The sequence below is a fragment of the Zalophus californianus genome, chromosome 8 (assembly GCF_009762305.2).
Source record: "Zalophus californianus isolate mZalCal1 chromosome 8, mZalCal1.pri.v2, whole genome shotgun sequence".
Taxonomy (NCBI): domain Eukaryota; kingdom Metazoa; phylum Chordata; class Mammalia; order Carnivora; family Otariidae; genus Zalophus; species Zalophus californianus.
The window spans coordinates 40,976,199-40,990,880 of NC_045602.1; the positions used below are offsets into that span (position 1 = coordinate 40,976,199).

At 41.7% G+C, this 14,682-nt stretch overlaps 1 protein-coding gene across 1 annotated transcript in view; it reads right to left on the reverse strand.

The window, feature by feature from the left end:
• Window positions 1-14,682, reverse strand: part of DNAH6 (dynein axonemal heavy chain 6) — a 228,589-nt gene that overhangs the window by 64,698 nt on the left and 149,209 nt on the right. The window contains exons 49-58 of the mRNA XM_027623437.2: window positions 14,311-14,553; window positions 12,785-12,952; window positions 12,068-12,303; window positions 10,691-10,952; window positions 9,434-9,557; window positions 8,065-8,261; window positions 6,676-6,879; window positions 5,416-5,541; window positions 2,674-2,838; window positions 638-705 (exon numbers count right to left, since the gene is read on the reverse strand). Of these exons, the coding sequence (XP_027479238.2) occupies window positions 638-705; window positions 2,674-2,838; window positions 5,416-5,541; window positions 6,676-6,879; window positions 8,065-8,261; window positions 9,434-9,557; window positions 10,691-10,952; window positions 12,068-12,303; window positions 12,785-12,952; window positions 14,311-14,553 (1,793 nt within the window). The remainder of the gene's footprint in view (window positions 1-637; window positions 706-2,673; window positions 2,839-5,415; window positions 5,542-6,675; window positions 6,880-8,064; window positions 8,262-9,433; window positions 9,558-10,690; window positions 10,953-12,067; window positions 12,304-12,784; window positions 12,953-14,310; window positions 14,554-14,682) is intronic.

A 14,682-nucleotide genomic window follows, 5' to 3' on the forward strand; every position in this document is an offset into this window, starting at 1 on the left:
ATACTCACGCACCGTATATAACGAGTTTTTAACCATATGCATTTATTATTTCAATAAATCCTTAAAATTTTTTTGTCTCCTAAGCCTCTTGGCTAATTCTGATAATTACTATCAACAATTCATAATCTCATTTTTGGGAAGTAGAGATTTAATCAGAGAGTATCCTGAAGGAGGGTGTTTAAGTTTTTGAGGTGGACAGATGTAGGTACAATTAAGTACACCATGAAAACACCTGTAGACAAGTAAAACAGGAAAGCTCTCTTTGGGAGTTTTTCTCACAGGTATGGAGCAAAGCATCTCAAGGAACCATATGACGACTGACTTCATTCACTTACCCAAGATTGGAAACCCCAGTGAAGGGGAAGAGGCCGGGCTGGGCTGAAGGCCTAGCCCGAACCATGGTTGAGAATTAAGGGTATATCCCTGATCCCCTTGAGAAGACCGTGAACAAGATTGGCAGCTGCAACAGTGACAACAGATGAAGAACCTTGTCGTTTATTATCATCTTTATGACTGAGGACTCATGAGTGGTGCTTTCGCACATTAAAATGTTTTCTTTGTCACAATTTCTAAACAAAATATGAGGAAACTTTGCTTGCTTCCCTTCCTCTCCCCCCACTTTTTTTTTTCTTTTTACCTTAACAATTGATCCTCTAGACCTGATTTGGTTACGGTGAAATTGATGATGGTAACTTTAATGCACACCTGAAAGAGAAGCATAGATTTACATGAAAATGCTTAAGTTCAGATGAGTCAAATAAGAAGTGCTTTCTTTACTAGAACGGGGCCCATTATTACCCAGCTGGATGTCTCTCGGGTCTAATTGTGAACATACCCACACACCCACACACCCACCAAACATACTATGTCTTACAGAATCCTAATATGATTTTTCCCTGCAGTATGAATGACAGTCTTGTTCCTCACAGGCCACAGTTATAGAATCCTACATGGTGCTTTAAGGAAAGGTGAGCCAGCAGAGGGTTAAAAAGATCAGGTTCTGATTCCAGGTACACCCTTTAGTGCATGTTGGACAAGCTACTCACCCCTGCTGAGCTTCAATTCCTGAGATTTAAAAATTGGGATAATAATAGTTATAACTCACAGGGTATTTGTGAAGACCAAATGAGGTAAGAAAATCACTCAGTTACAGTGACTTGTACATAGTTTGTCCTTGTTGAAAAGAAGTGATGACCGATAATAGAGCTTTATACGTACTGTGTCATCAGAACATTTTTATGAAAAGTGATTGCTATAATATTCTGACATTACTAGAATCAGTTAACAGCAAAAAAAGAGTGTTTGAACATCCCATATTTTACATGTTATTCTTATTTAATCTTCACAACGAATCCTTGAAGTAGGCTTTATCTCCACTTTTTGGTTAATTGACCTGAGGATCCAGGACATGGAATAACTGACCCACGGTCACAGAGCTAGTGTTGGGTAAGGTGTGCGATGCTCCCTCCCCAAAGTTAAATAAGTGAGAAGGTTGTAAGTCATTGGCACATCGGTCACTTTTCTAAACTTCACCATGGATCTTGCGACATGAGCTCTGGCAGGGACTGTGAAAATTATACCCCTCAAGGCTGACCTGGGCTTTTAGTGGCATTTCCCTCATCTTATTCAAGAAGTGTGTCCGTTTCATCTAACCTGAGCACAATTTAGTGAAGACAGTCAGCTAGGAGAAAATCGGTAACTAAAAGGAAAATGACACTATTTGGAATGGCATATGCAAGGGTTTTATTGTTTTGGGGATGGGGGGAGAGGTGAAGGAGTAATTCTGATATGTGAAGTTCCTTCCCTAATTGTGTGGGCCCTGTTGGAGAAAGGGAGACCTGCCACACTGGGAAGACCCTGTGGAGCTTGCGGCCATGCCTGGAGCTGTGGCAGCACCGTGAGACTGCAGGGGATGAGCAACCTCTTGGAGCCCCGTGCAGGAAAGGAGAAAGGAGACCCAGCTGCCTTCATTTCTGTTGCAACTGCCTTGGGCTCTGCAGCACAGGAGTAGTTCTTCCGGATCCTATTGTAGCTCAGGGACGTGTGTGGAAGTGAGGTTCACATAGATCCCCTTAAAGTCTAAGGGCATGAGGGATGCCCCTTCCTCCAGAACTCTAAGCACAGACACACCGGATGTTTGAGTCATCACTCTCTAATGGTGACAGTCACCAGAGTTTTCAAGCTGGCAACTTCTTTATTTGGGCCTTTATGCCACGGGCATTTGCAAATGTTAATATTGGCATGTCCCCCTCTCCCCACAGACTCTCTGTGAAGCCCTGGTTCATTTATGAGCCACAGCAAGAGGAGCACAAATAGCCTTGAACTGAAGGAGGGAGAAGAGTGATTAGAAGGGAGTGCTGCTCTGTGCTGTGCAAGCAGCTGTGGGCCGGGAGGGAGATGGAGAGAGAGCGCTGAGGAGGTGCACAGGGCCGTGGACAGGGCAGCACCTAGGGACGGGGTGGGGAGGGACTCAAGTCCAACTGAATGGCGAGCAGAAGGGCAACTAGAATCAGAATCAGGACGCAGAAGAGAAGCAAGAGTGGAGGACAGTGGAAGGAAGGGGGATGGCAGAGCAGAGGGAAAAGGGGGAGCTGGGAGAGGGCCCACCAAATGTCAGAGACCGTCACATGTAATAGTCCACTCGGGCTGGGATTCCAGACCAGCAGCTCATACCTCAGGCAGGTAATGGGGATTTGGCAATTTGGTTGTCATATAGAACCTAAAGTTTTTGTCATAATCAATGTCTGAATCTCCAAGGTGAATGAGCAGCCGTCCACCACTCATGAAAGTCTGCTTCAAGAGAATGGGTTCTAGAGCTGGATCCAAGGTTTCTTTAAGCTTGAAAGTTAAAATAGAATACAAAAAAAAAAAAAGCCATTAAATGGATGGGTATTAAAGAGGGCACATTCTGCATGGAGCACTGGGTGTTATGAACAAACAATGAATCATGGAACACTACACCAAAACAAATGATGTAATATATGGTGATTAACATAACAATAAAAAATTAAAAAAAATGGATGGTATCAATTTCTCTGAATTCCTTAGGCCTCCAAATTTACTTTGAATGAGCAATTTTCCAGTGATCTGATAGATATTTCTCTTACTATGCACTCACTACCTCTAACGGTGTATATTTTCCAGTGGTTATCTTATCGGTGGTCTAAGAAAATATGATCATGTGAAGGCAATATAGATGGTTAGACTAATTGTACATACCATTCATCCCCATAAGGAAGAATCTGAGAAAGGCCGGTCTCTGCAGGTGGCCCTTCGGCAGGACCCAGACAAATGATCTGTTCACTCTCATGGTTGTTCTAAGGCAAGTGATGACAGTCTACAGCCTGAAGGCCAAAATCCTGCCCTCTGTGACCTGTTTTTGTATGGCTCTTAAGCTAAAAATGATTTTTCACCCTGTTAAAGGGTTATAAAAACAAAACCCTAAACCCAAACCAAAATGAAGAAGAATATTTGTTTGAATAATATTTGTACAGGGACTGTATGTGGCCTAAAAAAACTAAAATATCTGGCTCTTAACAGAAAAGGTTTGTGGACCTCTATTTTGTATGATAGTTATTTTCTTTCCCTCAAAGCAAATTTGACTGTTGGCAAGAACTTGGGCCTGCCAACACTGCTGTCGGACCCCATGACAAACATCCTTATGTCAGCATGGGTGTGATGGGGGTCCATGGCCCAGGAGCTGTCAAAATTTGATTGTAATCCATAGTTAACAAATCTATTTCATACTGTGACATGATACCCAAGAATGTAAACAAAAGTTTATGAGATAAAATTTCCATTCCCACCTATGATACAATTTTGTGTTCTTAAAAATCTATTCTATTTCATTAAAAAATGCTGGTTGAGACCGACTAACTCCATTTCACACCCACGAATAGGTGGAGAGGAAGTTGGAAAATACTGCTTTACAAATGTAAAAAGCAGCTAGGTGCATGTTAATGACTCCAAGTCACAGAAAGCAGGACAGGTCTGGTCAGAGTAGCCTGTTCTGGCTGGGGTGCTGACCAGGGCCCAGCCCCTGCTCCCAAAAGCACTCAGCTACAGTTACAAGGCCCTGCCATCCAGGGGCAGAACGTCATAGAAAGTCTTTTGTGCCCTGCCTTGAGAGAAGAAATTCTCCCAGGACCTCCCGTGTTACAAAGTAAACCGGGGTTTAAGAATCCAGTTTGGGCTGTGGAAAGAGCCAAGATGTCCATCCACAGATGAATGGATAAAGAAGATGTGGTATATATACACAATGGAATATTATGCAGCCATCAAAAGGAATGAGATCTTGCCATTTGCAATGACGTGGATGGAACTGGAGGGTGTTATGCTTAGTGAAATAAGTCAATCAGAGAAAGACATGTCTCATATGACCTCACTGATATGAGGAATTCTTAATCTCAGGAAATAAACTGAGTGTTACTGGAGTGGTTGGGGGTGGGAGGGATGGGGTGGCTGGGTGATAGACATTGGGGAGGGTATGTGCTACGGTGAGCGCTGTGAATTGTGCAAGAGTGTTGAATCACAGATCTGTACTTCTGAAACAAATAACGCAACATATTTTAAGAAAAAAGAAAAAGAAGATAACAGGAGAGGAAGAATGAAGGGGAGTAAGTCAGAGGGGGAGACGAACCATGAGAGATGATGGACTCTGAAAAACAAACTGAGGGTTCTAGAGGGGAGGAGGGTAGGGGGATGGGTTAGCTTGGTGATAGGTATTAAAGAGGGCACATTCTGCATGGAGCACTGGGTGTTATGAACAAACAATGAATCATGGAACACTACATCAAAAACTAATGATGTAATATATGGTGATTAACATAACAATAAAAAAATGAAAAAAAAAGTTAAAAAAAAAAGAATCCAGTTTGGGGCTAACATAACTGCACCAAAGGTTTGGGGAGACTTTTCCCACCCCTGTAACATCAGGGTTTGAGTGAGGGCCTGGGACCCACTACAGAACCTTTCCTATGTTGGTTGGTCAAGGCTAGAAGGGTAGAGAATAATATTTATGCCCACCAGAATGTTTTGCTGGCTTCCCGTCATCAGCATGTGTAGACAGTTCCTCCTGGCCCCAGGGCTCTGCTGCTCTGCACTTTCATGGCAGCTAACCATCAAGAGCCACAACGGGGCTAAGAATCAGCAGTGTCAGAAAACAGCCCATCCCACTAACACCAAAACCATGTCTGGAATCAGAAAAATCATTCAGTCAACGGATTGCTCCCCACGTGATAGTGCACTGTTTAAGGAGCAAAGTGATCGGTTTGAACAACTTGCAATGGGTTTGAACAACTTGCAAAATGGAGCTGATTGGTGTCTCTAGCATGATGCAGGCATGGCCCGTATAGGATTCCATACATGGTCTGAAAGTTGGGGATGAACCAGAGAAAAGAAAAGTGAAAAGCAAACCTCTTCCAGCAAGACGGGTAAACCAAGTCGGATTGAATTTTCGAGTGTACGTAAGAAATTACTATCCGTAAGCTTAATGATCTTTAAACCACTCTTGCTTTCTTTATTCCTTATCCAACGGTTTGCCTGTTTGAGAAAGCACAGAGCAGGACATTGGACTTAGAGTTTTATAAATGACTAGCAAATGAAAGTTTTTAGAGTAAAGTTTAGAAATTTTGTTCGATTTAGAAACAGGTTTGAAAGATGAAAACGATAAAATATTACCCTCCTGCAAATAAAAAACACCTTTTAAACTCGTGTTTGGAATTCTTCCTTTTATTCAAATTTGAAACAAATGAAGAAGAGACACATCTAGGGAAAAAGCCCATCCTTAATGTATTCAAGCTTGTCTTCCTGGCTCTGACAACAGCTCCCTTTTCCAAACCCCACTTAGAACAGTATAATCCATGGACTTAGGAGTCAGATAATAGGATTCTCTAAATTCCAGGCAGGCTTGCCCTAAAACCCATCCTACCCTGACTTCATTCTGACTCTTCAGACCTTTTAGGAACAAGAACTATATAGGAAGAGTGACTGGGTGGCTCAGTCGTTAAGTGTCTGCCTTCGGCTCAGGTCACGATCCCGGGGTCCTGGGATTGAGCCCGGCATCAGGCTCCCTGCTCGGCATGAAGCCTTCTTCTCCCTCTCCCACTCCCCCTGCTTGTATTCCTTCTCTTGCTGTCTCTCTCTCTCTGTGAAATAAATAAATAAAATCTTAAAAAAAAAAGAACTTTATAGGAATGAATTTCTACTCCCACAGAAAATAGAAAACTAATGGTCAACCCCATAAATAAAACCAATCAAAATCAAGTATGCAGAGCAGTTGGACTCTTCTTCCCTTTCACCTCCTGCCTCCACAAAATGAGGAACTTGGACTAGAATACATTTTTTTAAAGGTTTATTTATTTATTTGAGAGAGAGAAAATGTGAGTGAGGGAGAGAGAGAAGCTCAAGCATACTCCCTGCTGAGTACAGAGCCCAACTCGGGGCTTGAGATCAAGTCCCCAAGATCATGACCTGAGCCTAAACCAAGAGTCAGACATTTAACTGACTGAGCCACCCAGGTGCCCTTTGGACTAGAAGACTGCTAAACTCCCGTCTAGGTCTAAATCCCCAACATCTTACAAGTGTCTTTGAGTTCACTTTTGGAATTTGGAACGGACAGCATAACAGCAAGCAGGGCTAGGAGGCTGCTCTCTGTCTGAAGCACTTGTTACGCACCTGATCCTGGGGATCAATCATCAGAGGCCACCGTCTCCCTTGAGTAACCAAGATGCCATTTTCTGTTGATATTATGTCACGGGGCAGCCCATCAGCGTTCCACTGCCGTATTTCATAGGGATCTCCAAGAATGTTAATGAGACTGAAGGAAGGATTGATTGGGATCTCCAGAGACAGACAGTCCTGGATCCAATACTCTATAAGCTGTGGGAGGAGGAAAGCTTATTTGTATAGAGTCAGGAACACTTGGTAAATGAGGATACATACAAAATGTCATGGTAACAAGTAAGTTCTAGTGGTCTCCACATGCACCCTGGCATCAAAGCATAGGACACAAGAAGTGGATTGACAATCAGATCTGGGGCCTAGAACCATACCATAAACTAGTGGTGACTTTGGGCATATCACTCCCCATGTCTGAACCTGTTTTCTCATGTATAAATGACAAATGTTATCACAGTAGTCTTCAACCAGGGGTGTATTGTCCCCATTGGGAGAGTCTGGAAGCATGTGGAGAAGTCTGGGGTTATCACAATGACTGTGGGTGCTACTAGCAATGAGTTGATGGGGCAGAGGATGTTGGCAGGTTACCTCCTTCAGTGAATGGGACAGTCCAAAAGCACCACTGGCACTGCTCACATGGCACCAGATGACCCCTGAGCTTCTGTTGAGTCTACGAGTCCTATACTAACTAGGTTTTATAACTCAAGGGCAAGGATGAAGCCTTTTCAGGAAGGCATTTCATAAAAATGGCCTGAAAAATCTCTCCAAATAATTTCATTTACTGCTCCTTCCCATTGCCTAGCCCTTTGTAGCAGTCTCTCCAATTCAGAAAACTTCATCCTGGCTGACTTGAAAGATTTATTTATTTATTTGAGAGAGAGAGAGAGAGAGCATGGACATGGGCGGGGGGTGCAGAGGGAGAGAATCTCAAGCAGACTCTGGCTGAATGTAGAGCCTGATGTGGGACTCAATCTCATGACCCTGAGATCATGACCTGAGCCGAAATTGGGAATTGGCCACTTAACGGACTGAGCCACCCAGGTGCCCCCATCCTGGCTGACTTTAGATGCCACTTCTGATCTTAAGTTGGCGGGGACTCCCTGCCCTTTTTCTTCCCCCAGGTTCTTGAGCTGTATAAGGAAGTGATGACTAACTTTCTAAGGCAGGAAAGGAAAGGAAGGAATGTGTTAAGGAAATCCTAGGGGTAGACCATTGCTGGCTGATGGGGGAGCTGGAGGGCTGTGGAGTGTATAAATAAGTTTCCATCATGGAGAACCTTCACAGTGGAGAGCCTTCCTCTAAACTCAGGAAAATGATCCCCCCTACCCTGCCTCTGCCAGTTTCAGCTGCTTCTCACCACTCCTCACAGAAAGCAAGTTTACTCACCGATTGCCTATACTGGGCTGTGAAGGCCCCATAATAGGCAACACAAGCTGCTGCTATAAACACATTCCCAATGATATTTGATATCTCCTCATTGAATTTTTCGATGCTTTCTTCCCATCGAACTTGCTCATCTCCTAATGAAGCCGTCAGCTTTCCAGCACGTATCAGACGTGCTTTGGTCAGGGCCATAGTCTTTGCTAGAAAATTTTAAGAAAATCAAATTATGTTATTCAGTATTTTCCTAAAATATAAGATGTTTATTCACCTGCTTTTGCTTAGAGTGGCAGTGGCATTATTTAGCTAATGATGTCAATACATCTCTATGAAACCTCATACCAATTCAGCGTTATTTCCCGTTCCAGAAGCAAGTCCAAGTTTGCCTCTTCCAAGCAAACAGCTCCTTTTTGATACTCCATTACTCTGGCTGAAGATAGCTCTCTCTGTGTCTGTGTAGTATTTATATTCTGGATCAAATTCATATGTCAAATCGCGTTGTAATGGGACATGCCCCAACAAGCCTTCTGCACAGGAGTTGAATGTATGCCATATACATAGATCTAATCTTACATTAGGCTAGTGCAGTACCTCCGTGGAAATATGTTCTACATGTTGAATGGAAGCTGAGATCTGACTGCCTGAAAACTCCTTCTACTTTTAAAAATCAGGTATCTCCTTGTGGTATAAATATATAAAATGGAATATTACTCAGCCATCAGAAAGGATGAATACTTACCATTTGCAACGACATGGGTGGAACTGGAGGGTATTATGCTGAGTGAAATAAGTCAATCAGAGAAAGACATGTATCATACAGTTTCACTCATATGTGGAATATAAGAACCAGGGCAGAGGATCATAGGGGAAGGGAGAGAAAACCGAATGGGAAGTCATCAGAGAGGGAGAAAAACCATGGGAGACTCCTTTTTTTTTTTTAAAGATTATTTATTTATTTATTTGAGAGAGAGAGCAGAGCGAGAGAGAATACGAGTGGGGGTAGGGTCAGAAGGAAAGGGAGAAGCAGGCTCCCTGCTGAGCAAGGAGCCCGATGCAGGGCTCGACTCCAGGACTCTGGGATCATGACCTGAACCGAGGCAGATGCTTAACCGACTGAGCCACCCAGGCACCCACAGTGAGAGACTCTTAACTGCAGGAAACAAACTGAGGGTTGCTGGAGGGAGGTGGGTGGGGGACGGGGTAACTGGGTGATGGACATAAAGAGGGCACATGATGTGATGAGCACTGGGTTATATGTAACTGATGAATTACTGAACTCTGCATCTAAAGCTAATGATGTACTATATGTTGGCTTATTGAATTAAAAAAAAAATCAGGCATCTCCTGACCACCATAAATTTTATGAGTTACTCACCTAGACCTTCTTTCTCATTCACACCTTTGTCATATTCATCTTGTAAGGCTTGTATTTGATCTTCTACTTGCTTTAGTAATGCTTGCTTTTCTCTCAAAGTGGCCATAGTAATATCAAGTTCAGCCTAATAAAATCAAATAAATATTTAAAATGAAAATCCAAGGTCCCCAAAGAAAATAAAATTTGCCCACTTCTAATACTTTTTTAAAATGTATTTTTAAAATAGGATTTATGTTCTCTTTTTCATGTCTCAAAATATTTTGATTTGGTATATAAAGTTAAAACAAATTAAAGTTTTTAAAATATAAGAATAGAAGCACAACAGCACAAAACAAAACAAGAAACAAAGCCCAATAAAATAAATCATAGAAGGAATAGAGAAACAGATGTACCATTGCACATTAATCCCAAAGCATTTGGGATTAATTAGTTACTCCAATGGATTAACTTTAAATGATGAAATAAATGAAAGATTCACTCAACTGGGAAAACAAATCTTTCCTAGCGAGTTCTCTAGAGCAGGGGTCTGCAAACCAAATTCAGCCTGCTGCCTGTTTTTGTACAGCTAGCAAACTAAGATTGGTTTTACATTTTTAAATGGTTGGGGAAAAAAAATCAAAAGAAGAATAATACTTCATGACACATGGTAATTGTATAAACTCAAATTCCTGTGTGCATAAATAAAGTGACACTGGAACACAGCCATGCTTACTCGTGTATTATTGATGGCAGTTCCTGTGCTGCAACAGCAGAGTTCAGGAACTGCAATGGAGACCAGATAACCAGCAAAAGAAAATATTTACTCTGGGTCTTCATAGAAAAAGTTTGCCACCCCTGCTCTCGAGCCACTGTTCCTTTCAGTAACCCTATCCACTCAATGAGCATTCTTTGTTCTGCTTGGGACCTCACATCTGATTGGGGCTTAAGCTGGTTTTAGACCCTCAGATGACATCACGGAGTGTGGGAGTATTAGCAAATGCAACCCAGAGCATCACATGCTAGAGCTAAAAGGCACCTGAAAAATATCATGGGCCTGATGATATGACTATACTAAGGACTTATTTTCCTTTCATGCTGGGAAAGGGCTGATTTTAGAGGTCATTTCTGAAAGAATAATCTCCACCAGCTCTTTTTCTACAACAAAAACTAATTTTCAAGAACATTGTTACTATCTATGTTTTGCAAAGTCACAGGAGCTTGAATGATTAATGATCATGGCCTTTAATTATATAAAATATTGCAACACAAATGATGTACCTGTGCAGCATGGAGTTTTTGTCTCTTTGGTTCGACTTCTTTGACTACCCTAGAGTATAAATCCATCGCTCTTACCCACATGCACATGGATTTACATGCTCTGGAGACTTTCTCTACTTTTTCAGGCACAAAATCAGGATTGTTAATATACTTTTGGAGTTTTGCCAATATCTGAGGCTTTATGTTCTCCTTATCATATTCTAAAAGTCTTCTTAGAAAGTTAGAATCACCAAGAAGTTGCTTGGCTGTTGGCCAATCAGGCCTGAAAGACAGACATGATAAGTTAATAGCACTGTAATAAAGTAATTTAAGAACAAAAGAAATGTGTTCTTCTGAGAACATTAAGATATTATCCCAATCAGTGGGTAGTTTTAATCTTGATACTATAATCCCAGTCATTGGTAGTTAAGTACACTACAATTCCTGGGGAGACGTTCCTGGATGACTAATGTTTCATCCAACCCAGTTTTGGTAGATAAAGGAATTACAAAATCAGAGTTTTAGAAGTGTAAGACATTACAGAAATAATAGTTTTATTTTTACAATGCCCTGGCACTCACTTGCCTTAGTTTAGGTCCTTAAAATCTCTTGCCAGGACACGACGATCACCTTCTACCTGGTTTTATGTCTCTCAGGCAACCCTGCTCCTTGTGAACTTCTGCCAGATTGATCTTTCTCACAGGAAAAGCCGATTAGGTCGAAAATGTTAATGGTTCTCAGTCCCCTCTGACCCGAGCTTTCCATCTGTGCTTTGCAGAACTCCCTGGCTCCACTAAGGTGCTGGCCAGAGAGGGAGCAGGAAAGCTGGGTGGGGGTCCTCCGGGCCTTCTACCCTTGCTTGATCAGTTTTACATAGAAAAATTTCTTATAATTTTTATTGAAAAAAATTTGTATTACTAAAGAAGGTTTGAAAACTACATATCTCCAGGATGAAACACAAGACCTTGCATGCTGTCATCACTGCTCTCCTCCACAGTCCCATCCCATTCCACGAGCATCAAAGGTCCCTGAGCTCTCCTCATAGTCTCACTCTCCACCTGAGGCATCATATCTCAAAAACCGGCTCACACCTCTCCGTGAGCACTCTTTTTTTTGGAAGTCCTGATACTACGCAATTATCACATATCTTGAAATTACTATTTTTCATGTCTGTCTCCCCATTATCCTATATGTGCTTTAGGGAGGAGCTTTGTATCTTCCATCATCTAGCACAACACAGATGTTCAAAAAAATGCTTGTTGAATCAATCTGTTGAATGACTGACCAAATCAGTAAGAAGGCAGAGAAGAGAATGAGCACATATAAATGAAAATGTAGAAAAATACCAAAGAAATTCCCCCATGCATTTTGGTAACACATGATTATGGATGTACTCACTTGGCATTCAAGAGAATAGAAATCGCTTCCATAACAGTCATGACCATATCTGGGGGCTTTGTAAAAACTCTGATTTCCGATATGTCTGCTTTATCTAAGGAATCCAGGGCTTTATTAGCAGCATCAAGGGCAGGGAGAGCTTCTTCAAGGTCTCTCTGAGCATCATCGGCAATTGCTTGGGTTTCCTCAGCTTTCACTTTTGCTGTTGCTTCATCTTCCTGCACAATGCTACGGACCTAAACATTGAAACACGGCTGCTTAGGTGGCGTCAGTATTTGAATTTCAATGTTTAAAAACAAAGCCAATGATAATGCGTCATATTTGTCCCTCTGGATTATACCAACAACGAAAGAGTATTAGCTACAGTGCGTTTTAGGCTCTCCTTTGTCCATCTCATGTAGGGTGATGGGATAACTGAGTTGAAGCTGTTAGAACAAACCATTCCTTCTTAGGAGATGAAGAGCTGCTGCTTTATATTTGTTGGGGGTACTTTTCTCACCACTCTCTGTCCCATTCATTGTGTTCACTCATTCTCAGGGTGAGAACCAGGCTGATTCATTGAAGGTAGGTTGTTTACAACTTAAAAGCATTGTTAAAACTATCACTTAATTATTTTAAAGACATATAAAATTAAAAAAATCCAATCCCATGTCATGATATATAGGTGATCAGTTGGTGATCAAAACCTTTTCACCCACGATGTCAGGGTATGCATACCTGATCAGCATTTTCTTGATCTACTGCCAATTTGTCCATCAGGGCTTCAACATCTTGTGATTTTTGAAAAAGGACAGGTTCTAAAGCTGAAAGTTCTAATTTCATTTTATCTACTAGTACGTTTGTTTCTAATAGCTTGGTGAGACCGTTCTTCACCCGGTCACGTGCCTAGATGACAATAAAAATATCTATTATAATGAATATTGTAAACTATACGTTTCTTGGCATCTCTTACTCACGTACTAGAATTTTACATTTACAGAACTGGTAAATCAGTTTGTAATACTTAAAATTGTGAACAGACAGAAATCTTCAGGTAACAGAACTCTAGGAAATGACCATGACATTCACCACGGTGGGTGTAGATCCATGCCCCCTAGTCACAGCGGTTGGCATGTCACCGGACTGTGGGCTCACTGAGGAACCACATCATATTATTTTTATTCCCTTAGCTTGGTAGCTTGGTAGCTTGGTAGACTGTTGAATGAACGAGGGGTAAGTTCAGATAGGAATTTCTGGAGGCCACAGCTCTAGGAACTTGTTTCGTCAAGATGGGTAAGCAGAGCTAGGAACTTGTCAGTGATCTGGGGACTCAGCTCTGGTTGCTGCATCTGAACCCTACTTCCCAGTGGTAAGGAACTTCTGACTAGGATCAAAGAGGCAGTACCTAGAAGAAGAGGCAACCGGGAATAACTATTTTTTGAAGGTGAGTCAGAAAGCCTGGTTCAAATTGACAGGTTTCAAAATATCTACCAAGTTATTTTACAAAGCATGTATTTATTTACCAAGTAAAAATCCTCTGAAAAACATTAAAAATACCTTAATGGTCTATACTTCTATTTTAATTTTGATTAAAATGTTGACAATTTCAGCTCATGTTAATAGCCTGCTGATGGAGATCGTGATGGCAGCCACTCTTTCCTGAGCACCTCACAGGTGTCAGATCATATTCTAAGCCCTTCACAAACAGTATCTTATTTAAACTCCACAACAATCCAAGCGGTAGATGTAGAAATTTCTAAACCTTATTTTCTACTAAGACCTAGAAGTTACAAAATGTGCTCAGGGTTGTGCAGCAAGAAAGAGGCAGAACATAGGTTGTATATGGTCTGCCTGACACTGAAGTCCTTGCTCTTAATGGCAACTATGGACACACGTTAGGCCACCGAAACTCCATCTCTGCTGCTTAACAAAGGTTCTCCTCCTCATGAAATATTGCAGAGATGTCTAACTTACCGCCTCACTTTGATGCTGTTACAATGTCCGTCTCATTCTACAGAGGCACAGTTAGGTAAATGACAGTAGAAAAAACATACATGTCAAGGAAGGGGAAGGCCTCTCGGCCGACAGCATGAGACATTCTTTTCATCTTTTTGTCTGTCGCAGGTTGTCAAGGGCACACGTGGGGATGGAGAAGGCTCCAGCAGGTAAGGTGGCATGTAGAACTTCCGCTAGTTGTGGCAAGTTTTGAGTTCAAGCAAAAAAAAAAAAAAAAAAGTTTTTTTTATTGATAATATTATACTTACAGAAACCAACTGCTTCTTTTTCTCACTCAGCATAGTCAGGAAGAGATTGATGAGTTCCAAGTAGGAGGTAGGTGTTGTGTAGTACCGTCTGCGGAGCTCTGTGTAATAGCATTCTGCCATAGTGGAGATGCTCAAGTGAACGTTCACGCACATGAGGGAAAGCTTTTCTTTCAGTTCTTCTTTTCCAGCATCCACGTTTGCGAAAAACGTCTTTGATACAGAAAGAAGTGCTTCTCTAGGCCACTGAAAATAAAGATATAATTTGGAAAGTCTCTTGCTCATTTCTATAATATACATTTTAACAAGTAAGAAAATGTGTTTCTCTGGACCTCTTCCTTGCTTTGTCCCCCCTTTTACCCAATGAATTCCTAC